General features: G+C 39.0%; 1 protein-coding gene across 1 annotated transcript in view; it reads left to right on the top strand.

Moving 5' to 3' along the window:
• The window catches only part of SRGAP1 (SLIT-ROBO Rho GTPase activating protein 1), a 294,550-nt gene that overhangs the window by 245,917 nt on the left and 33,538 nt on the right, over positions 1–15,095 (top strand). Inside the window, exons 11-15 of the mRNA XM_052639735.1 lie at positions 3,758–3,785; positions 8,137–8,239; positions 11,845–11,905; positions 12,057–12,134; positions 14,209–14,343. Coding sequence (XP_052495695.1) covers positions 3,758–3,785; positions 8,137–8,239; positions 11,845–11,905; positions 12,057–12,134; positions 14,209–14,343 — 405 coding nt within the window. The remainder of the gene's footprint in view (positions 1–3,757; positions 3,786–8,136; positions 8,240–11,844; positions 11,906–12,056; positions 12,135–14,208; positions 14,344–15,095) is intronic.

Genomic DNA, 15,095 nt, shown 5'->3' with positions numbered 1-15,095 from the left:
AACACCATTATATCATTTTGTGATGTCTTTGTTTTTAAATAGGAGATGTTAAATCAAGCATGGAAAATGAGCTATATGTCTGTAAAACTGAAGCACAGAAATTTTGTTCTTTTTTAGTAATGAGCCTTGGTGTTCACATGACTTCTTTGAGTGCAGCATTTGGAGTTAACGGGTTGTAAAAATCAGTGTAATTTTTGCTAAACATAGATAACCTAACACTGAAAACTGAGTTCCATGTTATAATGTTTTTAGCTCTGGACATAGGAATTAAATAGACTATCATCACTCACTCCTTTGTCTTTGAGTCAAAGTACAAATATACTTTCAAAAGAAAAGCTGATTGTGAATAATTATTTTTTTTAGAAAAGTACTGCAGTAGTTGGTATTTTTAAGGAAGATAAAGGGCTGGAAAGTAACGCCACAAGTCCTTATCAATCATTCATTAGGGACAAAATCCAGGATGCCTCCATTCAGTGTGAGCTGCATGCATTTTAAATATTTTATCTAGTTTGGGGACTCAGATTGCCACCAAATTATATTTTGGTTTTCACTTTTACTCTGTGGACATAAAATACATTTGGGCTTGAAAAATAATTCACTTCCTAATTCTCAGGTAAATTTTAAAAGTAGTCAAAGTAGCTGTTTGTACCAAGAGCAAGATAATCCTGGGTCATTTTATTTTTCCTCCAAATGGCTTGTATTGGGGTAGAAGGAGTTGTCTGTTGTTTTTAATAATTAAGTAGCCTTCCAAAGAAAGTGATTGAAATCTAATCCTCAGACCACTGGAAGCTTTCACATTTCTCTGGGAAGCAGATTTCTTCTAAGCTTATGTGTTATTGATCTATTAATGATGATACTGATTAAAAAATAAAACCTCATTCATCAGTTAGGACACACTGAGTACTATTAGCAGAAAAAAACAATGGATGTGGTGGTGGTGCTTATACTATGAATGATAGTTCTCACAAAGCTTGCTCTTGATTCATTAATCAAAGGTTTTTAATTTTTTATCAAATACTATTAACCATAGATGGATGGAGCAAAATGATTTTAAGCCATTTTATATCTGATCATTTTCTAAATCTAGAGACTATTCAATTAGGATATTTTAACAAAAATAGTAAAATTTCAACATTGTAAAGCGTTTAGTTTCTAAGGAATTATCATTCAGTTCAGTTCAGTCACTCAGGCGTGTCCGACTCTTTGCGACCCCATGAATTGCAGCACACCAGGCCTCCCTGTCCATCACCAGCTCCCGGAGTTCACTCAGACTCACATCCATCGAGTCGGTGATGCCATCCAGCCATCTCATCCTCTGTCGTCCCCTTCTCCTCCCGCCCCCAATCCCTCCCAGCATCAAAGTCTTTTCCAATGAGTCAGCTCTTCGCATGAGGTGGCCAAAGTACTGGAGCTTCAGCTTTAGTATCATTCCTTCCAAAGAAATCCCAGGGCTGATCTCCTTCAGAATGGACTGGTTGGATCTCCTTGCAGTCCAAGGGACTCTCAAGAGTCTTCTCCAACACCACAGTTCAAAAGCATCAATTGTTTGGCACTCAGCCTTCTTCACAGTCCAACTCTCACATCCATACATGACTACTGGAAAAACCATAGCCTTGACTAGACGGACCTTAGTCAGCAAAATAATGTCTCTGCTTTTGAATATGCTATCTAGGTTGGTCATAACTTTTCTTCCAAAGAGTAAGTGTCTTTTAGTTATCATTAGCATCTTTTTAAATCACTTGGAAGTTATTAACGTCTGTGGTTCTCTTTAATTTGATAGGTATTAAAGTTGTTTTTAAAATTTATTTAATTTATTAAATCTTCAGTATTTTGTATTTGGCTTTATCCGTATGAGGCAGACAGATATCTCTACCTGCCTTCTAGAGTTTTTCTGAGTGTTTGCTGGGGAGAAAAAGATATGCATTTTACAATATATTTGGGAGCTTGGGTCTAGAATTAAAACAAACCTGGGCTTTAGTGCCAGACCCACCACATACTGACCATGTGACCTTGGACGAATCACTTGTCTTCTATAGGCTCAGTCTAGCAATATTATAGTACCTACTTCATAAAGTTATAAAAATTGTATTACTCTACAGAAAGTACTTAGAACAGTGTTGATAAATGTTAGACATCATTGCTGTTTTTATTGTTCTTACTAATACATGTATTTTATGTCATACTTTTGTGTTGTAATAAAGTATGCAACATGACAATACAGTACAGTAGAAGTCAGCTATTTCCTCTGCTCTCAAGCCTTTGTTCATTCTACTGACTCACCCTGGGTGATCTCAGCTCACTCTCATGGCCCCAACACAATCTAAAGAGTAGCAGCTCTTAAATCTTAACCTCCAGCCCTGTCTTCTCTCTGTGCAGTAACCCTGTACTGCCAACTTCCTGCTGAAGGCCATCCCCTAGGACATCACACTTAGCTCACTGTCTGCTCTCTCCACTTTCCCATAGACCTTCTCTCCCATCCATTTAGGAATAACTATTATATATTCTTTTGGAGTTCTGTATCTATCTTTTCTTTTTAAAGTAGCAGAAAGCCAGCAAAAGGAAGGAAGTGGGTAGTGGAGGAAAAAATCGGATTCATCTCCCTTTCCCACTCCCCAACCCCAAGTCTTGGCCAAGGATAGATTCTACCAAGATTTACAGTAGCCTGCATCTGTGTTGAGAAAGGTTTACTCTGATATGAACTGGTACCTCCTATTTAATAAATAGATATTAACCAAATACTTTGTGTTACTTGTTATTCAAAAGCAGATGGTAGGGTAAAAGATTCTGTTGCAGCCTGGGAGTATTCATTCACAGCTCCCAGCTAGCCAGCACTCTCTACCATTGTTGTATTGGCCTTGCCCTACAAGCCTGAATCATTGCATTGTGATCTGATGGGCTGGTCTCACCTGTTGGTGCTGCAACATGACACTTCTCTGCCAGCTGTATTTTCAAGCATTTTCAGGACCATATCATCATTTTGAAAACAAACCAGTTGAATGGTTCAACTCTCCCACACCCCTTCCCACTACTCCACCCTAAATATAAAAAAGAACAGACAGCCACCATAGACGCATTCAGACTTGAAATTAGCTCAAATTATTAGAGCACCACAAAAAGAGAGCTGCTTAAAACAAACCAAGAAGCCGAATGTATAAGAACCTCATGTTTTGAATGACAGGGAATTCTGTGAAAGGCTTTTAGCGTACTAGTTGGTATAATGTAGCATAATTTAAGGTCCTTGTACTTTAATATCTGCAAATGTCATTTCTGATTGTAGAGTACAACTTCTCTGCCTGATTTCATATTCTCGAAAGAACACCAATTTAAAACAAATTGAGTTCTCCTAACCCTACCTGACCCCCTGCTTCTCTCTCACAGTTATCAGTCAAGACAGAGGGAATAACTAATGTTGAAATCTTGGTTGTGTTTTATTTGTATTTCATCTTTGAACTTACAGTTAAGATCAAGCAGCTATTTCTTGTTTAAAAAATAATAATAAAAAATAAAGCTCCCTGCCTCAGACTGCCAAGTGAAACATTTCTATAATCTATGGAATTTATTTTTTATGTATAGATTTCATGAAATACTTACTTTGAATTTTTTGTCTATCTGTATATGCTATCTTCATGCTGTCCACCGTAAAATGTGTGAGTTATTATAAACTCAGCATCATAAATCAAGGGACAGATGATATAAAAGATTACCCAATGCATTCCACTGATTCCATTCAGTTGACTTTTTTTTTTCTTTCCTGCAGGTCATAGAGCTGAATATATGACTACAAGGTAGGAAAATATTTTAACATATTCATTGTGTCTCACTCTCTTCTCTCTTTCAACCAGCAACCAATTAAATGTTGCAAGAATGAACATATTTTGTTAATGAACTTGGAAGATAGTTTGGGCTTGACAAGACAGTAACAGGAAGTGTTTGGGGTTCTCATGAAACCATATTTGCCCTGGCAGATCTGAGGGTTTCCCACTGGAATTGTAAAGCTCTTTAATGAGTAGTCTCAGTTAAAAAAAAAAAAAGGAAAGAAATTGAATGGGTTTGATTTATCTAATCCAAAGAACTTTAAATTTCTAAAAAGAGTCTGATAAGACTTTTGGTAATTTAGTTAACAAGCAATATTATGTGCGTATGTACAGTGTCTGGCTAGTTACTTCTTGCTTCTGTATGTCATAAAAACTAGAGCTATGTTGAATATTCTTGGATTTTAGCTCAGTCCCTGTTTGGTTTGCTTTAAAATTTTAACTTTTAATGCCTAGTACAGTATTGTACTTCCTTTTGTTCTTCCTTCTTTCCCCCCTTTTATAAATTCTTAGAAGGCTTTTGAAGCTACTGCTGAGAAGGAAAAGCCTTTTTGGAAGCAGATTCTGATTTGGGTTTGGGAAAGTTTATGGCAACTTTTCTTTTTCTCTGCCAACATTTGTGCAACAGCCAGAAATTATTCTAATTGACATAACAAGACATTGCACCTTTAAAGTTGAGTTCTCTTTGAGGTAGGAGGCATTTAGAACACTGGTGTGTCTGTTGCGGTAATGGTCAAGTTGATTTTCAGATTCTGTGATGTTCTTGCTAGGTAGTTTATTCAAAAGGAAACCCCTCTTATATCTTGGTGAACCAACCAGAAAGACATAGCTACTGACTCACCTAAACTTTATGCAAATACTAGTTTTTCTTCCCTATGTCAGTAACAAAGAGGCATATTACTCCTGCATGGTTATATATCAGTTGTGTCACAGTTAATGTCTTCTGTACATATCAACTCTTTTACCTGTTTATAAATTATAATTCATATAAGGTACCCTTTTAAAAGATCTTTTTAAAGGCAGAAGTTCAAATATGTAAATTCTCAATGACTGCTATTAATATAATTGCCCAGCAGACTGGAAGACCCTCTGGAGAAGGAAATGGTAACCCACTCCAGTATTCTTGCCTGGAGAAACCCATGGACAGAGGAGCCTGGCAGGCTACAATCCATGGAGTTGCAAGAGTTGGACACAACTTAGCAACTAAACCACCACGGCAGACTTCATGTTCACATCCTTCTGACTGGTACTTCCTCTCATCCACATGGGCATTCTACATGGAAAGCCAGATTATCCAGAAATTGTGTGGCAGGTACAGGACCAGAACGAGTCACACAGTTTGAATGTTGAATGAACGTGGAGTCTGGCGTCCACCTGGCGTGTACATAGTAGAGCCAGAACCATCTGCCTGCCAAGCCAGCTCCGCCATGGGAAGTGCCTTGATGAGCTCTCAGTTTATTCTAACGTCAGGCCCCTCTCACAGCTTTAGTATTTTCATATTTGCTTCATACTTTAGATTCATCAGGAGAGGCACTTTTCAGACTTTTGGGAGAAGACTCGAGACGTTCCTGTGTTAGCCTCAGCCAGAGGTACTCTGGGTCTCTAGCGATGCGGGAATAATTCTCCAGGGCTTTGCCTCCAGCTGCAGTATTTGCTTGTCCCACAGATAAGTAACCAAACAGAATGAGCTTGTGTTCCTATTCCCTTAGCTTCCTCAGCTGCTCCAGATAGCACCAGATGTGAAGTTCTATTGGACCTCGTCATAATAACCACATTTTCCTAGTTTCTGTATTTGATGCTTTGTCTTCCTGGGGCCTTGCTGACCCTGGAGGGACTGTCCCTCTAACGGTTAGTCAGTTCCTAGAGATAGTAAAGGGCTTTCTTACGAGTGTGCCTTTTGTATATAAAGCAACCAGTCCAGAGCCCATACCCTCAAACACCTCCTTTTTCAAGCCTTGATACGTGGGGCCGCTACTTACCTTCCCCAGTCACCCGAAGGCCAGTTGCCAGACAACTAGGGACAGCTCCCATCCCCCAGAGCCCACCAAAAGTATTCAAGGACTTGTCATTCAGTCAGTCAGTTGTGTCTGGCTCTTTGTGACCCCATGGACTACAACACATCAGGCTTCCCTGGCCTTCACTGTTTTATGGAATTTGCTCAAACCATATCCATTGAATCGATGATGCCATCCAGTCATCTCATCCTCTGTCCCCCGGCTTCTCCTCCTGCCCTCAATCTTTCCCAGTACTAGGGTCTTTTCCAGTGAGTTGGCTCTTTGCATCAAGTGGCCACAGTATTGGAGCTTAAGCTTCAGCATCAGTCCTTCCAGTGAATATTCAGGGTTGATTTCCTTTAGGATGGACTGGTTTGATCTCCTTGCATTGACGGACTAGCCAATCCTAAACCTGCTTACCCTGCCTTGCGTGTTCCTTCCCATGGGAACCACAGCAAAGGCTCACATTTTCCCTCACTGTTTCTTCCTCCTGACTGCTATTTCCGCATGTGCCCCTCACCCCCATGCAGTAACATGCCCCCACCTCTTGGGAACTGTGAGTAAGAAACAATCTTTCTAATGACAGTTGTCTTCTGATCTGTTGGCCTTACCATACTTGAATAAAAATAAGCTATGCATTTTTAAATACTTCTAAAATAAGGAAAAGAGTGGATGAAGTCAAGCACATATGGTTAAATTCATTGGCGGGCAGTTGTTTTGTTTGTTTATACCCACCAGATCCTTTCTTCAGTGAATGGCACAGAATTCAGTATATAAACGAAGTTTCAGAAATTTCAGCAGTGGTAGTTTATGACTTTCTACTTGGAGGAATTTTCCATATTTGTTTCTAGACACTTGCAAAGGCTCCTTTCAGCCTCTTAAGCACCATGGAGCTTCCGGCATTGCTTGCTGTACACTCCATCAGTCATATGAGCCCACCTGTTGGAAAGTCTTAAGATTTGGCTGTGGAAGGCAGTATCAGCAAGTTTGTTCCCCTGGCTATCCCAGTGGCTGTAGTGATATCTTAGGAAGGTAGCCAGGCTTCCACATAAACTCTTGGGCCTTTGTTTTTAAACTGGTCTTTTTGAACTTTAATGAACTGAAAAGGAAGTTCTTCCTAGACAGTTTGCAGCTTAATAAGGGGCTTTACCTGATTTCCAAGTGTGGTATATACCCTCATGAAAGTGAAAGTGTTAGTCACTCAGTTGTGTCCGACTCTGCGATCCCATGGACTGTAGCCCACCTGTCTCCTCTGTCCATGGAATTCTCCCGGCAGAAATACTGGAGTGGGTTGCCATTCCCTTCTCCAGGAGATCTTCTCAACACAAGGATCGAAACCAGGTCTCCTGCATTGCAGGAGGATTCTTTACCATCTGAGCCACCAGGGAAGCCCATGTCACCTCATATCTGCCTTCTAAGTAAGAAGGAGTTCAAATCGGAATGTCCAGAGAAAGGTCTTCAGTCTCTTCTTCCATGTATTCCTTGCAAGAGAGTTGTAGAAGTTGAGTCATGTGATCCTGGTTCTCTTTGTTCTAAAGGGAGAGGGCAGAAGTTTCCCTCTTTCCAGTTACAAAGCAAGATGATGCATGATTTCTAAATATCGTACATGGTACCCTGGATGTGCCTATGCCAGAGAGACTGACTTGTCCGTCACAGCAAGTAGACTGGGGATGGAGAGAGTTCAGAACAGAATAAACAGGTGCATCATAATTCTCTCCAGATAGTTAGGTGATGAACTAGTTTCTTTTAAAGAAATGATAATTCTTGTGAGCCTGGACCCACTGCCCCTAGAAGTAGCTTTGAAACAAAACTATTTTTCACTTGTGACCCATTAATAGCTTCTTTTACATAAAATCCTAGTAACTACCTGAGGGATATCAAATAGATGTAATGTTATTTGCCTTGAAGAATTACATTGTAAGTAAAAATATTACATTTAATTTATCATATTGGGATCTTTCAGAGTCTTCATTTTTATGACATGTTGTGTTTTTTGTGTGACTTACAAGTCGAATAACACAGGTGTTGGTTTATAATGCTTGGCCAAAGAGCTTGCAGTTTCATTTGGTGATGCTTACCATTTTTAAAACAAACAAACAAATGTCAGTTACAAGAAAAGAATACTCTGACTAAATAGCTGGTATAGGTTTTGATGCATAAGTCAAAGTAAATGAATGGGAAAGGGAAAGGACTGTTTTCCTCCATGGGTGGGAGTGGGGGTGGGGAAGGAACACAAGAATTCCTGTGTCTTGTAATTTTGATGTGACCTATGGGTGTTTCATTTGTTGTTTGATTTCTGCCATGCTCAGTAATTATATTCCCTCCCTTAGGCCTCCAAATGTTCCCCCTAAGCCCCAGAAACACAGGAAGTCCAGACCCCGCTCACAGTATAATGCTAAGTTGTTTAATGGGGATTTGGAAACATTCATCAAGGTACTGGCACCAGCCATCTGGGTGGCTGATCTCCACGCTTCTTACTATAATGGTCTCAGCCTCTCATAAAAGGAGGCAGGTCATTATGTCCAAGTCTGTCCTGGGGCTCTTTGCTTTCCCAGAAAATCAATATAATATTTCCTGAAGTCAGAGAGGAAAGACTGTTTGGTTTGAGTGCCTTCAGAAGAGGGAATAAACGTGGGTATTATTATACTGGCAAAAGAGAAAGACCTCTTCTTAAAAAAAAAAAAAGCCATAATTTGTACAAAAAGGAAAAGAGCTACCTGATAAAATGCTTAAGTTCTACTCATGCAAATGAGACGGCACAAAATATATCTTGAAAGTCCATTGTTAGGCTAGCTTTGAAGCACAGCAAGTTTCGATTTCCCATGACTTGAGGAATTCATTATATTGGACAAATTGTAAGGCCCTGTGGTCTGTATCTGGATCTCTGCTGTGTTTACTCTGTCTTCTTTTTCACCCTGTATTTCTGATAATGCTTCTAGCCGAGGACGAAGGAATTCACACGCGAGACACCAGGTACTGTGCTCGAGGGAAATCGCGGGCACAGCCTCTTTCACTCTTGATACCATTTTCAAATCACAGTCATGCTTGGCTTTAACTGGATTTTTTAAGGTCTTTAAAAGAAAAGTGTTTGCAGTTGGAAATTAGACCGGTTTATAAATAGGTTTTACTGAGGGAAGAATTATAGAAATCAAACACTGATTTTAAGGGGAGTAGTCCTCTAGTAAAACTGGATAAATGCGTAGGTTTTACATTATGTATTTGTCAAATATACCAAATTTTGTATATGTTTGATAAGAGAGTCAATATTAAATACCAGGTGCACATTTAATACTGGATATTGGACCCTCATGTAAATTATACAAAAAAGAGGAGAACGACCTAGGAGGCAGTGTTTCTGAAGACTGAATTTATATAGGAAACTGCATCATTGGTGATCTCCCTTAATGATATGTTAGGGTGTCTTACTTTCTTTAAAGACCGATCTTTTATTGAATATGTACACTAATGATTACAAAATCTGTGTGTGTGCATGTATATGGATAGATAGACACATACAAACATACATACCTGAAGAAATTTAAAGCCTCCGGCAACCTTTAAAAATGAATCCTAACCCTGGAACTGAGTGAAAGGCACTGGACAACCTAAAGAGCAATCACGAGTCTGTTGCTATTAGCCTTAAGCCCAGAAGAGCCTTATTGGCTCTAATTTAATATAAAATTATTGTCAAATTTGATTATCTGGTTTCCCAGCCCAGGGCTTACAAACAGGGGCAAATTAGATGGAGAGAAGGGAACGATCAAATGAAAGCGCTGAGATGTGCGGCGGGTGGCCTGGCAGAGAGAAGAACGTAGAACAGCTCGTAGAGGTACCTGTACGATTCCGTTGTATTTGATAACACGGTATAAGAAGGACTGCTGAAGATCATGCAAAGGCACATACTATGTTTTTGAAAGACTTTTCATTAATAATAGTTAAAGGAAACCAAATTTAGGCATGAAAGGAGGCGCAAACCACTTAGCATGGAAAATTAACTTCTGTAAGCGCCTCTTCGTTCCAGATGGTGTTAAAGAATCTTTGGTCCTAGCAGTGAAGCAGCAGGTATTGTGATCTCTACACTTCTGAAAAGTGCTCAGTCAGTTGAGAGCCCCACAATATCACTGTAACACAACAAAGGAAAAACTATTTTTCCTCTATTTCCCGTGGGGAAACTGAGACCCAAAGGGATTTGTTTGAATGGTCAGTGGAGCATAGCCCATTGCTTCACTTCCTGTAAAAAATTCTCTACCAAAGCATCTGGTGTCCATGAAATTAAATTAAAACATGCACATTCATTATTTCTTGACTCCAAAATTCATTATATGAAATGAAATACTAATGATAGCTGAAGGATTAGCTAATTAGCTGAGTAAAGATGAAAATGTTTTTAAAATAATATGAAAACCTAAGACATTTCTATTTAGAACTTTCTTAGTGCAAACATTTTTCTTTTAATAACCTTTTATTCTTGGTTTCCCTTTTTGTTTTAATACTAAGTTCAGCCAGGTTGCCAACTAATAGTCTCCTTTCATCATTTACATTTAAATATTTGTTGCTCTTCTAGATTAAAGTATTACAGGAATTGTTCATGTAAAGGTTACATCGCCTGAAAGAAACTTGTATCCTAAAGAAAAATCCCCTCTCATAGTCAGTAAGTTTTGATAAAATAATATGGCCATTCTTGAGCCAACTAGTTCACATTAAAAAAGCATTTTTATTCTTCAGGATCTTCTTTAAGAAATTAATAAAGTTTATGCTCCTGAAACAAAGTGCCTAATTAGAGAAACTTAATGCAGGCTCCAGAAGTAATTGAACCATTAACTGGTTTATACACTGTTTATATTGTCTTAAAACTGAACATGAAACTCTCCCTCAAGAAGTATGCTACCCATTCTAGGAACAGTAAAAAGTTAGATTGCTGGCCTACAGTCTGTTCCCACTCCTTCCACTGTTTCTTAATTGGAAAGGTTTGTGGATTCTTAATAGTTCTAACATATTGAGGCAACCAAATTCTTCTTGTGTTGCAGAATGACATTCCCCATGCATTAGTACCTAATTTCAGCTAATCATTTGAAACCTTCATACTTCCTTCAAAGCTCTAATTCCTGAAAGAGCAGAGTCTGAAAAGTAGATGAAAAATAACTCCGTAGCCAGTAACCTTCTCTAACTACATGGAGTGCATGGCATTGACACATATTTAACTGTGACCTCAGCAGCTCCTTCATCTCATTTGTCATCCTACACATGTCTTAATACATTTGCAGAATTCACATTTGTTCAGTAGAGTGTGATGCCTATATTACAAGATGTAGAGAAAGAAGGCCAAGAAATGTTCCTTCTAAGAAAACAAGATCTAATGGGGTGCACATTGGTGCCGTTTTTTTTCTTCTGCATCCTTAAAACATGAAAAAATAACAATGAAAAGTCTTTAGCGGGTAAGTCAGATCTGATGCAAACTAAATAAATACACGACACGTTATGAGCAGCTATAAAGCAATTCTCGTATTATGCATTTGGAAACACATAAACCCTTTATAAATGTCATCATCTAGATGGTGGGTTCTCGGGGGTGCTACAGAGAGGATCCTGAGATGGCTGAACGGTTGTGTTTGTTGACTAGTAAAGTCAGTTAGTCCTAAGATGCTACAGTTAGAATATACTGAGCTCTTTTTAGGTCCATTAGATTAATTACTTGTGTAAGTAACCTTTTTAAATATAAGTGATTTACATAATTCATTTTAGTATGTGAGCCTACATGCAAATAGAAAAGGTGAATTAGCTATGACATCCTTAGGCATAGCAGAGTGAATTGAAACAGAATTGCCTTCAACGTATTTACTTTGGTTTGCCTCAGAACTGAAATATACCTTTGGTCGTATATAATTTTATATTTGGCCCTTGAAGAATATTTTAGAGGGAGTGTGTTTGGAAACGATCATCTAAATGAATGAAATGCATTCCTTCAACTGTAAGCTTTAATGTTATGTGTGATTTGTGCCTCTGCTCTGCTGTTAACTGGTTTCCATCTCTTGACCCAGGACTCAGGACAGATCATCCCCCTCATTGTGGAAAGCTGTATTCGGTTCATAAATCTCTACGGTAAGCCCTAAACTGCAGTATTCTTACCTTAAACAATTACTAGGAGTCTTGCAGTAAATGCGTCTTTCCTTTTAATACTTATGGTTGGAAAAAAGGGGACCTGGAGGATGTGATGGACTCTCTCATGCTCTTTCCCTTCTATTATCTTTAGGTCTTCAGCATCAGGGGATTTTCAGAGTGTCTGGTTCCCAGGTGGAAGTCAATGATATTAAAAACTCATTTGAGAGAGGTAATTGCACGTCTGTACCTATAAGCAAACTTTGTTAAAAAGTCATCATTTTCTGTAGAGAAAAATGGCATACTCATCCTATATGTCTTTAAAACCTTTCTCTGCGTTTATTTCTTTTTGGATGTTGAATTAAGAATCTATTTAGAATAGCTGAGAGATGAAGCCAAAATCATAAGGCTTTGTTATCAAGTCTAGAAAAGCATATGAGTTTTGTATCCTTGGTTTAGGACCAGCATTGGTAATCCTCAGCACGCTGTCAAAGGTGGCTCATGAAAGGGTTCTAGAAAAGTGGCAAGAACACCTGTGGTCTGCATAGCAGGTGTTTGAGGTGACTCATCCAAGCTTCATGTCTACTCCCTTTATCAGGAACTCTGCTTCCTCTTATTGCCATCTCCAGACTCCTTCCCTGTGACCTTAGTTGGTGCCTTATTCCTGATCCCAATTGACTGTCAAATAAGTCCTCCTAAACTGTTCATTAGCACATTATGATGAGTGTCAGGCAGACCTAGAATCAAGTCACACTTCTGCAGTCCCTAATTGTGTGATTTGGGTCAAGTGACTGATCTCGTACTTTGGCCTCAGTTTCCTCATCTGCAAAATTCTAGGACTGGTGTGAGAAATAGATATAAGCCATGAACGTGCTTAACTCTTAAGTGGTGGTTCTTAGCTCATGATGCTCTCCTATTGAAATGATTTGTCTTATGTCTACTTTTGGATACATCTGCACCTTCCTGCCCTTGCCTGAAAGTCAAGCCAAGGATGCAGAGGGAGGGACATCATGGCTTGGAGACAGGGCCACCTCTCTTGGTCCCCTTTGTCCTGACTCAGACTTGGTACAAAGCCAAGTTTGAAACCGTGGTTGAAGAGGTCAACTTGGAGCCAGATTGTTTTTCCTCTTCCAAATCCTCTGAGTGATATGATGTATAGAGCAGAGGAGTCTATCCTCAAGAGCTAAGTATCCAAGTCACTTACATGGACCATATTCAAGATAAATTGAAATATAGTAAAGCATCAGGTTCCTGTGCCATTGTAGGCAGAAATGGTTTTCTTACTTTTCCCTGGACAATCCCCTGGTATTTGTTGTTTGTTTGTGATCTCTTTCTCACGGTGGGCAAAAAAAAAAAAATTGTTTTGGTGAATTCATGTTCAGTGATTTCCTGCCCTAGAAGCAGAGAAAAAGGAACCACAAGTCCCTGAAAATAAACTGCCCCAAGGGGCAAAGAAAAGTTAAAATGCGGTGTACAACTTTTGTGAACTCGAGAAGAGCAGACCTATGAATAAAAAAGGGAGCTTGATTTAAGGGCGCACATGATGTTGGACTTCTTAAGAATTCTATTTCAGTTTAGTTCTCAGGAGCGTGGACTAGTCAGGTCAGTCACCTAATATTTCAAAAGCACCCACCATAAAGAATAATGTAATTTCATGTTTGTGATATATAAATTTCCCACTTTTATACACGCTCCTTGGTACTGTTAAGGGTACGTTTTCAAATTCCTGTCTGATTTCAAAATCTCCTACTGCTGAAGTCAACTTTCAAATGTGCTATGAACACCACCATTCACTTTGAGAAACACTTATTTAATGGTATCTAATGTAGGTATTCACAATTAGTTGAGTCCTATAATATTTCTGATAAATTTTCCTGATCCATACAGCATAGCCAGACAGACCTATGTTGTTTCTTTTTCCCCAGTAGGATACAAGACAGAGAATGTAGTATTTGAATTCATGTCAAACTAAGATTACAGATTTTAGCTTTTAAAAAAAAAAGTTGGGTCCAATTATAAATCCCACAATATTTTATTTTAAGTTTTTAGGTAATTTGTAAGGGATTATTTGGTAGCATATGATATAAAAAAAGCTTTATTTTGGCCAACTATTTTTAGTTAATCATGGGGTAGAATATCTAAACCAATTATTTTAATTTTAGTAGCATGTAATCTTTTAGTAGCATGTAATTAAAAGATACATGTATATATAGAAATGTGTGTGAGTATAGAAACATATTTTTGTTCAGAAATAAAAAGAGAAGCAATGTGCATGTAACTAATTTGTTGGGTTTTTTTCTTTTTAGGTGAAAACCCTTTGGCTGATGACCAGAGTAACCGTGATATTAACTCAGTTGCTGGCGTTCTAAAGCTCTACTTCCGTGGGCTGGAAAACCCCCTCTTTCCTAAGGAAAGATTTAATGATCTGATTTCTTGTGTCAGTAAGTGGGCTATGTTATTGTTTGTTTGTTTTTCCCTCAATTCTTTCCCCACCAGCATTATTTGACTAACCAGTTCCTGGAAAAAGCAGCAGCCCTGTATCTTCCTCCCCATCCATTACCCCATCACCACCAAATTTCTGAGACCACTTGTCTTGGATCCAGCGTGACTCATCCACCCAGCTGTGGCCTCGCCCTTCGCTGAGTGGGCTTTACTCCTGAACATTACCCAGGTTCCACAGAGCCCAAGAGCTTCCCACTTAGTAGCTGGGACAGAGCAGAGAAACAGATGCCAACTCACTGAAGGCAAGGTGGAAGCTGTAAGCATGGAAATGTTAACTGTTTTTTGGCTTTTGGCTCGTGGTCTTTTCCACCATCTTTGTTACTTGGGAAAAAAAGGTGAAAGGAGATAAATGGTCATTATTACAGTGCAGGAACAGTAGTTGGTAATTATCTGTCAGTGGGCATCCCCAGCTAATAGGCAGAGTGGCTCTGGGAGCATGTATGATGTATTATGAAACCCATAATCAGCAGAGCAAAGCATTGCTTTTTCTTCAGGGGGTAGGGGGCTCTTGACACTATAGGGAAGAAGGTGAAAATAATAATACTGGGAATGAGCCACATCCCATGTGTCTGTAAACTCAGTGTCCCTTTAAGTCCACGTTCCCAGGCAAGGCTGTTGAACTAACCTAAATTACACAGTGAGGGCTTTTGTGAGAATCAAGCTTTACTCTAATGAACAAACCTGCTCCCCC

Source organism: Budorcas taxicolor, chromosome 5, assembly GCF_023091745.1.
Source record: "Budorcas taxicolor isolate Tak-1 chromosome 5, Takin1.1, whole genome shotgun sequence".
Lineage (NCBI taxonomy): Eukaryota > Metazoa > Chordata > Mammalia > Artiodactyla > Bovidae > Budorcas > Budorcas taxicolor.
Note: the sequence above shows the minus strand (reverse complement) of the source record. Positions and strands in the feature narration are given on the sequence as shown.